Source organism: Oreochromis aureus, linkage group 6 (assembly GCF_013358895.1).
Source record: "Oreochromis aureus strain Israel breed Guangdong linkage group 6, ZZ_aureus, whole genome shotgun sequence".
Taxonomy (NCBI): domain Eukaryota; kingdom Metazoa; phylum Chordata; class Actinopteri; order Cichliformes; family Cichlidae; genus Oreochromis; species Oreochromis aureus.
Window position 1 is genome coordinate 14,334,064 of NC_052947.1, and position 16,861 is coordinate 14,350,924.

A 16,861-nucleotide genomic window follows, 5' to 3' on the forward strand; every position below is an offset into this window, starting at 1 on the left:
CCAGGTCCACTTCAGTTTGTCCCGACTCCTTTCTCGTGCTCTCTCCTTTTTTTCAGACACGCACTCTTAAAAAGCGTTCTTGCAGAGCACAGGGGGTTCATGATTTTATGCAGTTTGTGGCTTAACTGGGCCAGTTCTTATGCCCTGTAGATTTGTTATTAAAGCAGGGATTTTGACAGAGGCAGCTGCTATTGAGCAACTGGTGCAGTTCTGTGCTTGGATGGTCATCACACTACATGCGTACCATCACTGAATTCAACTGAAGCTCAGCTGTGACCACCTATTCGAGCCAGACAGGGCACAGTTCACTTAACTGCGAATGGCGCGCACTAGTAATCGCACTAGTGAAATGAGCTGGACTTTGGGGTCAGATGTGCTGGGGAACAGATGGCCTACTGTGAACACACCCTTAGTTTAAAAATGCAGGAGGAGAGCAGCAGCATGACCAGAAATAGAACAAAGCAGGCAACGTCAGTGGTGACAGATATGACAATGATTATGTGAGACACGGACGGAAAGGACAAATCGGTCTGGAAGCGGGTTTCAAAGTGGCTTGCAGATGCAGCAGTAACTGTGGACGGGCTAAAGCCCCGGTCATGCAGCCCTAGAAACCCTCGTAACCACAGGTTGGAGAAAAAAAAAGCATATTGATGGACCATTGAGCGAATTCAGTTCAATTGAGTTCAGTTTTATTTATATTGCACTAAATCCCAAAAGCAGTTGCTTCATAGCACTTTATATTGTAAGGTAAAGACCTTACAATAACATAGAGACAACCTTAAACCCACTATTAGCAAGAACTTGGCAAGAGTGGGAAAGAAAAACTCCCCCAGCATTCTGCAGCATAACTGAGGGTTTGTTCAGGGTTAGCTGAGCCAACCCTAACTTAAAACTTTGCTTTATTAAAAAGCAAAGTTTTAAGCTGAATCTTAAAAGTAGAGGGGGTGTCTGTCTCCCGAATCTAAACTGGGAGCTGGTTCCATTGAAGAGGGGCCTGAAGGCTGAAGGCTCTGCCTCCCATTCTACGTGTATATATCCTAGGAACCAAAAGTTAACCAGCAGTCTGAGAGTGAAGTACTCTATTGGGGTGACATGGTACTATAAGGTCTTTAAGATAAGATAAGGCTAGGTTATTCAAGTCCTTGTATGTTCCACTGGCAAATGGTTGCAGGTGGTTGCTTGCTGTGGCTAGTTGACACTGGTTACAAAGAGATTTATGGTGCTGCACCGAAACCTCTTAAAAATGTTATCAGGTAGCATCCTGTTGTTTTACGCTGTTTCTCAATAAGTTTAATAACTGTGCTCAGCCAAACAGACTTATCATTAGCGCAAATCCTGGTCATTTCCATGTAGAGGTTGATAAGGAGCACAAGATACAAACAAAATAGGAGCCCACTCATGAAAACATCACCCCGCTGCACTGCTAATGGGCCAAAACTCTACAGGGCAGCTTTAATCTGTGAAGAATGAAATCCTTATTTGCACTTGAAAGATAAGGCAGAAATCCAACAAGGCACTGGTTCTGTTCTAAGTTGTCTTCACAGTCCCTGTGGGACAGCGGGCCAGAGAGCCGTCGCTCCAGCTGGATCAGCATCGGCCGTGCCCCCAGCCTCCACAGGAAGAGCCAGTCTGGAGAAATGGAGTCCCTGCTGTCCGACACGTACTCAAGCTCCAAAGCCAGCAGCAGGGAGCAGTCTCTGGACCAGTCAGAGTACCTGCAGGTGCCAATGCTCCTCTCCCCAGACTGTAACGGCACCACCTTCCACCTGCCAGACCACTGCTACGACGATGCTCCCCTGACGTCACATAACCACGGCGATCAAGAGGAAGAGGAGATTGAAGAGGTTAATGCCTATTTGTTTCATGAATTTGTCCCCCCAAATGAAAAACAATATAATATATATGTAAATGTGGACTCAGGCAGTTTTAATGGGCGTGTGTTCCAATCAGAGGGAGCAGGCATTTTGATGGCGTCCCATTTCTGTTATTCCTAGATAAAACAAGTTCATAAAAGAGCTTGTTTTGGGCATGCTCAGAAGTTCAAAAGCTGCTGCTAATTATCCCGCAAAGGCATAAATTCCAACCTGGCTGACCTTAAGACACTTTTGTTACTTAGAAAAATTTAATTAGCTGAATTTAAATTAGATCCGGGTGGAGGAATGACTCGGAATATTGTTTGAAAAAGGAATTTTTTGTGCATGCACACGAGGTCGCTGCAAAAAAAAAGAAAGAAAACACCTTGGATAGAAATGAAAATGACTTCAGTTTCATTCTGCAGTATCATGGGTGTATAAGATGATGAGCAATGCTGATTGTTGTAATGTAACGAGTGTACGCTGTGATGTCATTCGTCTGTTTGTGTGTTCGTTCCAGAGTTTATGTAAGAGGCTGAAGAAGATACTGGAGCCATATGAGCCTCAGTGGTGCCTGGAGCATGAAGAGTGGTCCCTCTATCTGTTCGCCCCACACAACCAGTAAAGATACACACAAACACACGTTTATGCACAGCCCCTGATATTCTCCAGGGTGGCCTAGGTGGCCTTAACCACACGCATGTGTAAAAATTCACAGCTAAAGTGTGAAGGTGACAGCTGAAGCTTGGTTGTACAATTTGTACTTTTATCAATTAAAGCTGGCAGAAATGCAGCTGTGGAAGTGATGCAGGCGATGTGCTGAATAGAAAAGAAACACTGGGGTTGTTGCCGATCCTTTTCTCTTCTCGCACCGTCTCTCTGCAGGTTCAGGTTGTGGTGTCAGAGGGTCATAGGTCACAAGATGTTTGATCACATCGTCCTGCTTTTCATCTTCCTTAATTGCATCACCATCGCCCTGGAGCGACCTGACATACAGCCACACAGCATGGTACCTCATAAACACACACACACACACACACACACACGGTTACTACACTTGTAAGGAGAAGTATTGACATAAGCACCATCATAACGACATGCCTTTAACCTTTAACCCGGACTTAATGGATGTAATTTTACACTGAAACTCTGTTTCTTGTCTTCCTTGGTTGGTTTAACTGGATTTTATTGATATAATTTCCATCTTCATTGTGCTTTTTATTTGATGATTTGACAGATTTGAACTCATTATGCATTAGTCTAAGTGCTTAGATTAAGTCTGAACGTAACATCTACAATACTGTGCAAAAGTCTTGAGCCACCCCAAAAGTCCAGACTTTCATTTTTAAAGTAGTCTTGAGCAATGAATGAACCACTGACCTAACTCAAGGGCTGAACCAGTGTTGTGTTTAGAGATAACAGACAACACAGCGAATAAGCAATTTTGAATTTTATCTTTAAGCACTTTGTCATTAACAGCCTGTTGTTTCCATTATTTTGGTTGAATCTACTAAACTGCTAAAGATACCACAATTTGGCAGTAGTCGAAATATTATTTGTGCACCAGTATGGTGATTCCCAAATAGTTATGAGCTAAAAGAATAGAAGTGGAAGCACCATAAGATTTTGATCCATGCAATACCATCTGGAAAGCATCTGATTGGCAGTAGTTGGGTTTTTCATTATCCCAATGACCCCAAACACACTGCTAATGCAGTAAAAGCATACCTGGATAGAAAAACGCACAGTGGATTGGCCTCCCCAGAGCACGGACCTCAGTATTATCGAAGCAGTGCGGGATCATCTTGACAGAAAAGGGAACAAAAGGCAAAAACATCCAAAGAAAAGTTTTAAACGTCCTTTAAGAAGCCTGGAGAACTGTTCCTGAAGCCAAACTCTGTTTCAACTTATATACTGCGTTTCTCTTTATGTTTGCACGTTTCAATAAATCGCTACCATTTTCCCAGAAAAAGTGGCAGATCGAGACTTTTGCACAGCACTGTAACCTAAACCTTAAACAGCTCAAGACGCGACTCACGGCTCACAAATACAGAAGCAGCATACATCTTTTGCATGAACACACACACAAAGAGGGAGTGTTTACTACAAGAGCTCATGTGCTTGTAGCTGATGTAAGAGTCTCTATAACAACACGTGTTGTTCCCAGTATGCTTTTATTATGTTTCTACAACAGTTGCTGTGCATTTTTTTTCAGCTCGTTATGCAACACTTTGTGCTCCAGAATCAAAGCTAAGGCTACGAAGCCTTTAAATTGACGAATGCGCTTCCTGCTGTTAATCTGTGCATGCTCTCACGCCTGTGTGTGCGTGTCTGTGTGTGTGCAACAGGAGCGGATGTTTCTCAGTGTGTCCAATTACATCTTCACTGTGATCTTCGTGGGCGAAATGATGATCAAGGTAACCATAACAGTGAACATTTTCTGAATAAGCACTCCACTCCAAAGTCATTTTCTTGCTTCTAAAGAGGCGATTTTCTTTGCTGGTGGGGATCAGAATGGCTTTCATTCTCATTTTACACCTCAGCTTATTTGATTATTTGAGTAATTTTGTTGGATCTGTGCGCGTCTGCATGCAGGTGGTAGCTATGGGCCTGTACTTTGGAGAGGGCGTGTACCTGCAGAGCAGCTGGAATGTCTTGGACGGGCTCCTGGTGTTTGTGTCGCTCGTGGACATCCTGGTGTCCATCGCTTCAGCAGGTGGTAATCGGATCTTAGGCATCCTCCGGGTCCTTCGCCTGCTCCGCACACTTCGACCACTCAGGTACAAATCAAGGAGATTATCATCTGTGTTTACTCCGCTGATATTATATTAAGGACTGTTTAACCTGTGTGTGTGCTTGCTGCAGGGTGATAAGTCGTGCTCCAGGTCTGAAACTGGTGGTTGAAACTCTGATCACATCTCTCAGACCAATTGGGAATATTGTTTTGATCTGCTGCGCTTTTTTCATCGTGTTTGGAATTCTGGGAGTCCAGGTAAACGTTCATGTCGACTGTTCCCCATTCATACTCTGTTAAAGATAAGCTCCATCATTTTTCCACCGTGACAGCAAAATACAAAACACGTCAAACTCGTTTTCACTCGATTTGATGTGACCAAACATTAAATGCTCGTTGTGTTTTCTCCTGCAAGAAGACACAGATCACTGTGGTTTAAAGTAAATGAACCGCAGCTCAGAGAAAGCTTCAGGTAATAAAAAGTGAAGAGAAAAATTGGGAGGAAATGCAAATGAGCTGCTGATTATGCACCAGTCCCTGGAAGTAATTAAAAAAAAAAAAACAGTAGTTCAACAGGGGGAATGTGCTGAGAATGTGGTTTTTAAATCGGATTTTCACCTGGATTTTAATATTACTAATCAAATTCATTAATACAGCTTATTATTTATTAAAATAGCTTAATATTCAGAATGAGCTAATAAACTATAAATAAAACACTCTGCTTGATATAAAAGATCAAAAAGAATATCATGTTGCTTTGGTTTCAGACCTAAGGGTTAGGACTGTTAATAAGCTCTGAAGCCAAATAACAGGGTACAGTATAAGAAAGGAAAAATGTAAGTGCAAATAAAGTTTAATTTGTTACTACTTTTAAATAGTAGCTTGATTGCTCCTACCTTAGAAAACCAGCTTGGATCAGCATTCCTCAAGTGACATATTGGTGTGTTTCCAATGTAAAGGACAGTGAAAGTCTGAAAGGGGAGGTGTTTTTTTAACAAGTTTTTTTTTTGCTTGCAGTTTAATTTGGTTTGGACACAAAAAATTACTGGTCAGAAAAAGCATTTCACTTTTTTTACAGTCCGAAACATGAGCTAGCTAGCTAGGTTGTAGCCACTGTGATGTCAAGCTAAATGCTAAAGTATTTGGACTTTAGCATTTAGCATTCAGGCTGCCGCCATGTTTTTTTTTTTGGTTTTTTTTTTGGTTTCACAATTGAACATATCATAATGAGGGGGGGCGGGGCTCCAGGTATCAACTAGTGCTAGCAAGCTTTGTTAGCAGCTGCGTATACAAACTGTACAGGAGAAACAATACCTGCTAATGAATGCTAAGCTAACAGACTAATAAAACCCTCAAAGTTCGCTCTCCAAAACTGAAGCACAAACTTCTTGGACACTGTGTGCTATACAGGGAGACATTTTATTTGTCAGATATTTCCATTAAAATGCTCCAGAAGACACCAACACTGCAAACACAGTGGAGAGGTTCAGTTCAGTGACTCCAATTAGTGGCGCTGAGGCCTGGCAGCGATGATTGGCTACGCCTGCCTGTGTTGGGACACCTGTCAATCAAAGTGGCCGTGCCCTTAACTCAATTATCCAGGTGGTTGACTTATAAAAAAAATTACCTCCTAGAGTTGTTACGAAGGGAGAAAATATCAGAGAAACACAGAGGCCAAAAATTGCTTTTTGTACCAGATTGTAAATATATACTTTTCTTCTGCTGTAAAGGGGTGTCAAACATAAGGCCTGGGGGCCAGAATTGGCCTGGCAAAGACTCCAATCTGGCCCCAATGGACGGCTTTGGAAAATATGAGAGAGGTCATAAATTTTGAATTTTTAACTGTATGTTTTAGTTTTACACCATTGGCTACTGATGTAGACCTCCACCATGGCCATTCATGCTACACCAAAGTAAAGAAGTAATATATAAACAATTAAATTGCAGAAAAGTTCCTGTGTTTTTTTTAATCTACTATAGAAATTTCATTTTTCTTATAATGTTTCCACAGTTAAAATTAAAAAAGCAAGAAAAAGGGCATTTTCTAAACATTAACATAAACTTTCTGCTTTATAATATCAGGGCAGTCTGGTGTAAGAGTTACCAAAACTTTGTAATTAATTTTACATATTTATTTCTTACACTTTAAGCCCAAAATTTTCTTTCATTTACTAGATGTGCTGTTGAAATTTCTTATTTTAAGCTTATTTTATATATCTTATATAACGATATCTCAGGGATTAAATGTGAGGTAAAACGTCTTTGCACTAATAGGCTCAAGTGCACATTTTCACACAGTGACTAGAAATCACTAAACTTCCAAACATGTTGATATGTGATAAATACAGGCTGGATAGTCTCCGGACAGATTCTTTCTTCACGCGTTGAAGTCCTTCAGCAAAACTTTAAAACAAAAGAATCTATTAATGAAACTTCCTTTAAGGTTTAAAGGCTCTCACCACATTTTAAAATATCACAATCTTTCAAAGTTGGAAAATGAATGTACTGTACCGTTTTTAAAAACTCCACTCAAAGCCAGTCAGTTCATTTTCATGCCTCATGTTTCTCTTTTTGAAAATACAAAGATTCAGATTTAATCCTTGCAAGGATATAATACCTAATGAACGCTGAAGCTAATTAACACGTAGGTTTATATTTGACAAAAAGCACACTATCAGTGGGTTATCTTCTAATGAGAACACCCATGCTGGAGTGATTCTGCACAGGGGTCTGCAGGCTCTTGCAGACTGTTTACTGTACAGCAATATAACAGCCTCTGCTCTGTTTTGTGAAGGTTTGTTTACACTGCCTTGAGGTTACAGTCTTCTCTCGTTTTTTTCTCTGTGCTCACACTTGTGCTCGTGCAGCTGTTTAAAGGGAAATTCTTCTACTGCGACGGGATCAATGTGAGTAACATCACCAATAAAACTGAGTGTCTGCAGGCTGGTTACCGCTGGCTGCGGCGGAAATACAACTTCGACAATCTGGGACAGGTTTGTCACACTCTTGGACAGACATCTGCTCTTACGGGCCGGTAATCGTAGCAGGGACGCTGATTTATGTGCGTATCATTCCGCCAGGCGCTGATGTCGCTCTTTGTGCTGTCGTGTAAGGACGGCTGGGTCAGCATCATGTACGACGGCCTGGATGCCGTGGGTGTGGACCAGCAGGTGAGGAGAGGGAGTCTCGCACACAGCGGGGGGGAGAGCGGGTGTGTGGGGAGAGTAAAGAGTGAAAATCAGGGAGATGAACGACTCATTCAGCGAGTGAATATTTCCCTGTGATTTTCTTCTTTTTTGTGTCGTTCTCAGGAACACTTGATCTTGTTTGTTTGAATGTGAAAGGGGAAATATCTCAGGAGTTAGGTGTAGCTGTGCAGAGAAAAGAAAAAAAAGCAGATGGATGAATAGATGTGAGCTGACAGAGCTGGCAGTTTTAGTGCTGACTCAGTACTTACATTGTCTTCTTGTTTGTGCTCTCTCCTTTTCTTCCTCTCCACCCCTCCTCACCTTCTTTTATCACTCTTTTGTCCTTCTGTTCTTCTTGGGGGTTTTTTTTTACCTTTTGTGTCTCTGTCCTACCTCCTGTCCTTTCTTCTTCGCTTTTTTCTCTCCGTTTCTCTCTGCAGCCAATAAGAAACCACAATCCTTGGATGCTGCTGTTCTTCATCTCATTCCTGCTTATTGTCAGCTTCTTTGTGCTCAACATGTTTGTGGGCGTGGTGGTGGAAAACTTTCACAAGTGTCGCCAGCAGCAGGAGGAGGAAGAGGCCCGGCTGAGGGAGGAGAAACGACAGAAGCGACTGGAGAAGAGGAGGAGAAGTGAGGAAGCGTTTTGGGAAAGTGGGTGGAGGGACATCAGAGTAAAGTACTGTGCAGAAGTCTTGAGTCACCTCTCATTGCTTCATATTTGGCTAGAAAAATGGGAAATTCGTGCAGCCATTTATTGAAATGTGGAAATATAAATGGAAATACAGTATAGAAGCCAAAAACTGAGTTTTTTACAATTCTGACAACCCTGAATGCCAATATTTGGTATTGACTTTATTCTTCAACACTGTCTGAGCTCTCATAGACAAGTGTTATTGTAATTTATTTAAGTGGTCTTCAGGAATAGTTCTCCAGACTTCTTGAAGGACATTCAAAGCTCTTCTTTGGATGTTTCTGCCTGTTGTTCTCTGTCAGGATGATCCCACTGCTTCAGTAATGTTGAGGTCCGAGCACCGGTGAGGCCAATGCATGACTGATAATGTTCTTTCTTTGCCTTCCACTTGTTCTGTTTCCTTAAATGTTGTGAGGACTACACAGAAAACTGCATAGCATGGCAAGATAAACCACATTTAAGGCTAATAGGTCTTTGGGAATCACCTTGTTGGTGCAAAAATACTATTTTATGCTGTCAAAACTTTTAATAATAACTAATTTTTTGTGTTTTTGCTAAAAGCCTTAATGAAATTCTGCATGAAATTCTCAGTTTTTTTGGACACAAACTTGACACGTAACATATATATAGACTGAAATCACTGTGATTTTGTGAAAAATATGTCAACCTTAAGCTATGATCAGCTGGTCCTGAGGTTTCCAAATAAGAAAAGGAAAAAAAATGAGATTCTGGGTTCATGCAACTCTCACGAGAAGGCAGCAGGAGGAAGAATTTCATGTTTTGACCCAGGAGTTGAAACCCTATCACATCTGCTTCTGTGCATATTTCAGGATGTCACTGGGACAGTTTAAAGTTTTATTGACAGAGCTAGCATTTATTGTGGTCAATGTAATCAGCGGCTTAACAAATGAAAATGGTCAGGTACAAGGAGTGAACTGAAAATGGGTGAAAAAGCAGCCAATCTCCAAAGAAAAAACTTTGAAAGACCTTCACAAAGCCTGGAGAACTGTTACTCAGGACCACTTAAAAGAATGGCAGGAGGGCCAGCTCAAAATCTGCACAGTGCTTTAAGTGGACAAACGCTACACCTGTAACTGCTGAACATGTGATTCCTAAACCACCTGGAAAGGTTGTGATTCAAGAAACCGGACACACATTGCATTCACTTCACTGCCTTTAAGAGGTATTGTAAAGATCTTGAACCACTGGTGGCTTCACCCTACCCAGAAGTCTTTAGATTCTCCCCTGATAGTTGTACCATTTTCCATTCTGCCTGTTAGACTTGCCATCTCCTCTGCTCCCCTTAGCCATGAAAATGATCCCACCAACATATACCACCCTAAATCTAATAGAATGTCTCTTTTTGGTCTATCGCAGGCCTAACACACAGAGACAGACAACCATTTGCATTCACATTCACGGGCAATTTAGAATCACAAATTAACCTAAAACACTTAACTAGATGTCTTCAGACTGTGGGAGGAAGCCAGAGTACCTGGAGAAAACCCACGCAGACACAGAGAGAGCATGCAACTCCACACAGGAAGGCCAGGTGATGGAGTTGAACTCAGGACCTTCTTGCTGTGAGGCAGTAGTGCTAATCACTGTGCAACCATCCTGCTCCCTCGCTTCCAAAAAACAGAAGCAAAACATGACTGCACTATTTCCTCCCATAGGGGCTAAATAATCATCGATACTCATTGTTCCATATGGGCTGATAATTACACAACTTGGGAACACTACTGGATGTCAGCTACAGGTCGATAGTTGATGTTCAGCCGCACATATAGATCAATCGGCGTTCTTTTGCTATTTATTACAGTTAATCATTGGGTCCTGGGCTCTCTCCATCTGATCGCATCTGTCTTTATGACCTCATCTCTCTCATGCTGCTGTTCCTCTTACAAGTTTTCTTTCTCTCCCTCTCACTGTGGAACAGTTTCAGTGGCCAAATCGACTGCAAATGCAAATGCAGATGATTCATAAATACGCTTCAGGGGAAACTAATTATGGCTGGAAGATGTATCAATTGATTCCTACAAAGGGAAAAGTAAGGTCATCCCGCTTCCTTTCTGCGCTCGGCCCATGTTCCGCACTAAGATCACAGTGAGTGCCGGCTAGCTCGCCTAGCGTGCCTCAGAATTAGTCATTTGGAAGATGGTTAACACGGCTTTAATCACACGTGGAGGTGTAAGGTAAGGCTTTCACACAGTGTGCCTTGCAGAAATGCTCTAGCTTAACAGTCCTCTCCTTCATCTTCTGAGCTTGTAGATGAGGCTGTGGCTTTCTCATGTCCTGACTCATCTGCTGCTACAGCAACGGGAGATAACCCTTCCTGCATCTCCTCTGGCCTCGCCTGCTCCCGTTAGCTTCCATCTCCTTTTCCTTTGAAAAATGTTCATACATCCCTAGCCTAGCGACCAGCAGATGCCAACAAAGACAAGTCCTCGTGTGTGCTCTCTCTCTCTCTCTCTCTCTCTCTCTCACACACACACACACACACACACACACACACACACACACACACACACACACACACACACACACAAAGAGAGAGAACAGAGAACAACCCAAACAGAGTTGAACATTTTTCATGTGCTCGATGAACAAAATATATATTTTCCAGCTTTAAGGTATGATTATGTTTTCTTTTGGAGGAGCTATTCATAAAGCATTCTGGGCCCAGGTCTACCGACGCCTGTACACGAGCACATTATTCCCAGTGTCCGGAACGATCAGCTTCCATTCGAACTGGTGCGTCAGTGTGCGCTGAAAGTAGGACATGTCATTTGTGGTTTATGAGTGGCTCTTTTCTCTGCTCTACTATCTCATCAGGTCTGTCGGTGTTAGAGCATTTTACTTCTCAGCATTAAATTTCATAAAAGCCAGCATGTGTTGAAGAGTAACCTTGACTTATTATGTAGTGATTTCCTCATTCTTTTCTTTTCCTCACTTTTCAAAGCAAATCTAGTTTTAGTTTGTTTATGTCACTTCTTCTTTGGAGTCTGAAGCAGAAGAAACGGGTGCAGAGGGAAAAGGTACAAAATCAGCAAAAAAATGCTCCTGCTTTAAACAACATGGGAAACATGCCTGCTGGAGAAAGCTGATGTTGGCGCTGATGCTGGCAGTAAGCCCAGCGTCACTGCGTCAGCCAGTCAGAAGTGCTCCAACCAAACTAATGGAGCTATTTCTTTATGGCTCTGCCTTAGTACATGGAGCTATTATACACTCACTGGCCAATTTGTTAGGTACAGTGTACTAGGGCCCGCTTTTGCCTCCAGAACTTGTTTAATTCTTCATTGCATCAATTCAATAAGGCGCAGTAAGATTTTGGTCCACATTGACATGAAAGCATCACACAGTGCTGCATATTTGTTCCACAACATCCCAAAGGTGCTCTGTTGGACTGAGATCTGATGATTGTGAAGGCCTTCTGCTCCTGTAGACCATCCGCTTCAAGCACATTCAGAGATGCTCTTCTGCATTCCTTTGTCCTAACAAGCAAACTTCAGCAGGTTATCTTGACTTTGTCTACTTGCCTGAGTTATTGCGATGTCACTGGCTGAGTGGGTAGTTTTGTTAACGAGCAGTTAAAGAGGTGTATCAGTTGGAGCCTGCTGTTGTCTAAAATTTTATGCTGAGGCCTTAAAATTGTATCAAATATTCCCTTGTCAGGGAATGTGTCTACGTAGTTATGGTCATTTCGCATAGGTGTACACACGCATACTCAAGACCCCTGCGCGCACACACATTTTCTTTCTCTTGCTACATTTCTGTCTCTCTCTCTGTACGCTCTCTCTGCAGTGTAATCTCTAGTAGTGCTCTCCTCTTAGTCAGTTAACTGTCTGGCAGCAGACAGCGAGGGTTTCTGCTCAAAGACACCTTGAGGTGCCGTGGAGAGTGTGTGTGCATGATGGATAGGGCTGAATTCCTGAGGTGGCACTTTTAGTTTGTGCACACACACGCATGCACACACCAGAGTGCCACTTGGCACACGCTTCACCAGTGACCTCATCGCCAATATCATATTTTTCTTTCAGAAGCATTTTAATGACTCTCAGTGTGTGTGTGTGTTTGTATCTGTGTGTGTGTGTGTGTGCAGGGGCCCTTGAGAAGCCATATTACGCCGACTACTCCCCGTTACGTCGAAGTATCCACACCGTGTGCACCAGCCACTACCTGGATCTCTTCATAACCATCATCATCTTCACAAACCTCCTCACCATGAGCATGGAGCACTACAACCAACCTCAGGTAACCATGGCAACACCTTCCTCCACCTGTCCTAAAACCATAGTAATGAAGCACAATGCAGTGGTATTGTAGAAGTGTGTATCTGTGTGTCCTGCAGTACCTCGAGGAGATACTGAAGTACTGCAATTACGTGTTCACGCTGGTTTTCGTCATCGAGGCCATTCTGAAACTCATCGCGTTTGGACTCCGACGCTTTTTCAAAGAGAGGTATCCCCAGTCGCGCATGGAGACGGAGGCTCTCAAAAAGCATGCCTTCAGAAGCTAATATTGTTTTTGTCCATGTGTGTGTCAAGATGGAACCAGCTGGACCTCGCCATTGTGTTGCTGTCCATCATGGGGATCACACTGGAGGAAATAGACCTGAATGCTTCCCTGCCCATCAACCCCACAATTATACGGATAATGAGGGTCCTCAGGATAACACGAGGTAAGCACACGGGGAGACAAACACAAAAAACAAACAAACACGACGGCGTGAGGCTGATAAGAGCTGACATGTTGCGATATTTCAGTGCTGAAGCTGTTAAAGATGGCGACGGGGATGAGAGCTCTGTTGGACACAGTGATGCAGGCTCTGCCTCAGGTAAGAAGCATCTATTGTGCTTGTACAGTTAAACATGTCTTTTTAAATGCCTGCCTGGTGTCCAGATCTGATGAAAAGCAGATGGCTTGTTTTATTTAGCAATTTACGAGGCCTGGCACTGACTGCCTCTCCCATGATTTATCACTTATTCCTCCCAAGCAGTGCTATACCAGCGACACCTAATAATCACTAAACAAAGAAGAAGACGTACTCAGATTTAGCTAAAGGGTACCTGCTGATCCTTAAACTCATCAGTTAAATCCTGACTTTATGGCATATTATGAAACAGCTTGGCTTTGGGATGATTGTTTTGCTGCTTGCTGACGAATAAAGCAGAACATCCAAAGATCCAATCTGAAAAGCTTTCTTTTCTTTGAGGCACAAAAACTCTGCAGACAAAAGCTGCATTCAGACAGATTTTACACTGGTACCTATATCACACTTTTCCACTGTATTTAAGCACTCAAACCACATTCTTACTATAAGCTTCATTCACACACACATTCATATTAGCACCACCAACCACCAATCAAATCGCCAACCTTCTGATTACCTCCTGAGCTCCTTTCCTGTGTGATTTTTTTTTTTTTCAAGCCTGTGATTATGTCCCCTACAATAGGCTAATACTGACAGCCTGGACCACTACCTCAAGGTGCTTTATATTGTAAGGTAAACCCCAACAATCAAACAACCCCCAATGAGCAAAAACTTGGCGACATTGGGAGGGAAAATCTCCCTTTTGACAGGAAGGAATCTCCGGCAAAACCCGGCTCAGGAAGGGGCGGCAATCTGCTGCGTCTGGTTGGGGGTAATAGAAGGGACATGGATGTAGCCACTGTGATTCCACCAGGGGTTGGCAGACTCTTGTTTTAAAGCCAAAAGTTATTAAATTTAGATGAAAGGCTGGAGTGCTAAGTTAACCAAGCAGCTAACTAAGCAGCTAGCTTGGTTAGCAAGACTCCATGGGTGCAACACAGTAATAGATACCTGCTAGTTAGTGCTAACTACAGATGGCCCTGTCTAGCTTTTTCCAGTTAAGAGCTGATGTTGATACCTTGGCTGTCTAAAACACTGGCTAACACAGTGGAAACAGTTAAAAATATTAGCTTTTTTTTTTCCATCCATCCATCCTCATCCGCTTTATGGAGTCGGGTCGCTGGGCAGCAGCCTAAGCAGAGAAGCCCAGACCTCCTCTCCCCAGCCACCTCCTCCAGCTCATCCGGGGAACACCAGGGTTGCCAGCGAGAGATAGACTCTTGTCCTTTGCCCTGGGCCTCCTCCCGGTGGGACAAGCCACCCAGGAAGTGTCAGATTAAATTTATGTGGAGGAGCAGCGGCTCTACTCTGAGCTCCCGGATGTGAACTTCTCAATCTCTAAGGGAGAGGCCAGCCACCCTTCGGAGGAAGCTATTTCGCCGCTAAGCGAGCTAGCTTGGTAGGTAGCGGTAAATTGAGAGACTCCATCACCACGACGGGGTGCAACACAGTAATAGATACCTGAACTAGTTACTTGTGCTAACTCACAGATGGCCCTGTCTAGCTTTTTCCAGTTAAGAGCTGATGTTGATACCCATCATGGCTGTCTAAAACACTGAAATCCTGTCCATAAAAACACAGAATCGGTGAAACAGTGGCGGAGCCCATCACCCACCGGAAAATATTAGCTTATTGACTTATTTTTTGTGTGTGATATTCTAAGCCAAGACTTCTCAGCCAGTTTGACCTATCCTCAAAGCTAGTCATATTATTTGCCACATAAAACCATTAACTTTTTCCCCCATAAAGACATGTGAAGACCTCTTCTGTGCCCTTAATGACAAGTATTGACAAGTATATATCAATAACGCTGGGTTAAATGACCAATAGAGTAGCCATAGTAACCTGTATAGGCAGAGATAACCCTCAGTAATGTCTAATACACACCCAGTTATTTTATCCTGGAAGTAGGCCGGAAATATGACACAAACCTCTCAGTTCAGAAACAAAAAACAAGGGTTAGACCCAATAGGTGTCTAATAAGGAAAAAAGGCCTAAAGGGCTTAAACAAGGTTAAAATCCAACATCTAGCACCTACCTATCACTAAATTGCTTCGTCAAGTTATCGGGTCAACTACTAATTGGAAGGTTTGTGGTTCAATCCCTGGCATGCCAAATATCTTGGGGCAAGCTACTAACTCCAAGTTGCTCTACAGTGCGTCCATCGCAGTATAACTGTGTGTGAATGTTAGACAGAAAGCATGTATGTAGAAAAAGCAAAGGAAAATTTTCTTGCATGATTGAGGCAAGGTGTATGAAGTGCTTTGAGTGCTCCGATAGAGTAGAAAAGCATTTTATAAGAACCAGTCCATTTACCATTTATAGAAAAAAGTTAAAAATAAAATAAAATGTGTCTTAGATGTGGGAGCGGCAACATTAGTTCACCATTTTGGTCCAGATTAAAATATTCTAACTATTAAATGGATTATCATAAAATGTTTAGCAAATATTCATGATGAGGCCAAATGAATTTAGCTTTTCAGCTGACAGCTGATGTTTGTAGCTTTCATTTAAATTTCTTCATGATGTGGATGGATTGTAATGAAGTTTAGTGTCACTGTTTATGTTCCTCTGTGGCTGAACAGTCTCATATGTTAACCTTTTAATGGTTAACATGCTAGTGTCAGGTTTTACCTGATATACTAGTAGAATATGGTCTGCACTTTTACAGCACTTTTTAACCTTAGCAGATCTTCAGAGCACTTTAACGATGTCTCTGTCATTAATTCGAGCAACTGGGGACTCTGTGAACTTTGGCTTCACTCTCTTACCCAAGGACATTTTAGCATTTGGAAGGAGCAGCCAACATTCTGCAATTAGTATAAAACCCAGTCATTCACCTGAGCAATGGCTCAGAAACATCCCCATCAGCCTCAGCTCTACTTGTGTGTTAACTTCTAATTACCAAATATTAGCACGCTAACAAGCGTGGGCATAACATCATAATTATGGTGCGCACTACTAGAGATCTGCACATTAGCATTGTATCTGTGAGCGTGTTACCATTAAGTCAAAGCGCTCCTGTGCCTAAGTATAGCATCACAGAGCTGCCGCCTTCCCCGTGTGCCTTCTTTGAATATAATGTGGGAAGGCTTTGGGGAGGATCAACCAACCTTCCTCAGGGGACCCCACAAGAAACAAGGGAGAAACGGGGAGGGAGGGGGCGGTGGTGCACATTAAACAAGCAGAAACATGTATGCAAGTACACATTTATATGGTGTGGTGATGCTTTTGACCTCCAGCTTAACCATGTTCATTTTAAACGACAAACCCCAGGTGCATGTATTCAAACAAACCAGCGGAAATCTCAGCTACAAAGAAAATACCCACGATCCTCCACTGCCTTCCTATTTGTGTAGTATTTGTGTGTGTTTGAAGTGACATGTCACTGCAGGGGATCAAACCCACGTCTTTGCGGCGCCGTCCGGTGCGCTTGTTTCCAGTTCGCTTCATCGGTGGATGCACCTTTTATCTAATTAGACATCGCCATGCCTCCTACCATGAAGAGAGGCAGGCCAG

General features: G+C 42.7%; 1 protein-coding gene across 3 annotated transcripts in view; it reads left to right on the top strand.

Annotated features, from left to right (window-relative positions):
• Nucleotides 1–16,861, top strand: part of cacna1hb (calcium channel, voltage-dependent, T type, alpha 1H subunit b) — a 60,769-nt gene that overhangs the window by 37,037 nt on the left and 6,871 nt on the right. For all 3 annotated transcript variants that reach the window (XM_039613981.1, XM_039613983.1, XM_039613982.1), the window contains 13 exons: nucleotides 1,533–1,844; nucleotides 2,374–2,474; nucleotides 2,739–2,862; nucleotides 4,202–4,270; nucleotides 4,449–4,633; nucleotides 4,719–4,845; nucleotides 7,455–7,580; nucleotides 7,668–7,757; nucleotides 8,216–8,408; nucleotides 12,572–12,723; nucleotides 12,821–12,930; nucleotides 13,017–13,150; nucleotides 13,236–13,306. In XM_039613981.1, the coding sequence (XP_039469915.1) occupies nucleotides 1,533–1,844; nucleotides 2,374–2,474; nucleotides 2,739–2,862; nucleotides 4,202–4,270; nucleotides 4,449–4,633; nucleotides 4,719–4,845; nucleotides 7,455–7,580; nucleotides 7,668–7,757; nucleotides 8,216–8,408; nucleotides 12,572–12,723; nucleotides 12,821–12,930; nucleotides 13,017–13,150; nucleotides 13,236–13,306 (1,794 nt within the window). The remainder of the gene's footprint in view (nucleotides 1–1,532; nucleotides 1,845–2,373; nucleotides 2,475–2,738; nucleotides 2,863–4,201; nucleotides 4,271–4,448; nucleotides 4,634–4,718; nucleotides 4,846–7,454; nucleotides 7,581–7,667; nucleotides 7,758–8,215; nucleotides 8,409–12,571; nucleotides 12,724–12,820; nucleotides 12,931–13,016; nucleotides 13,151–13,235; nucleotides 13,307–16,861) is intronic.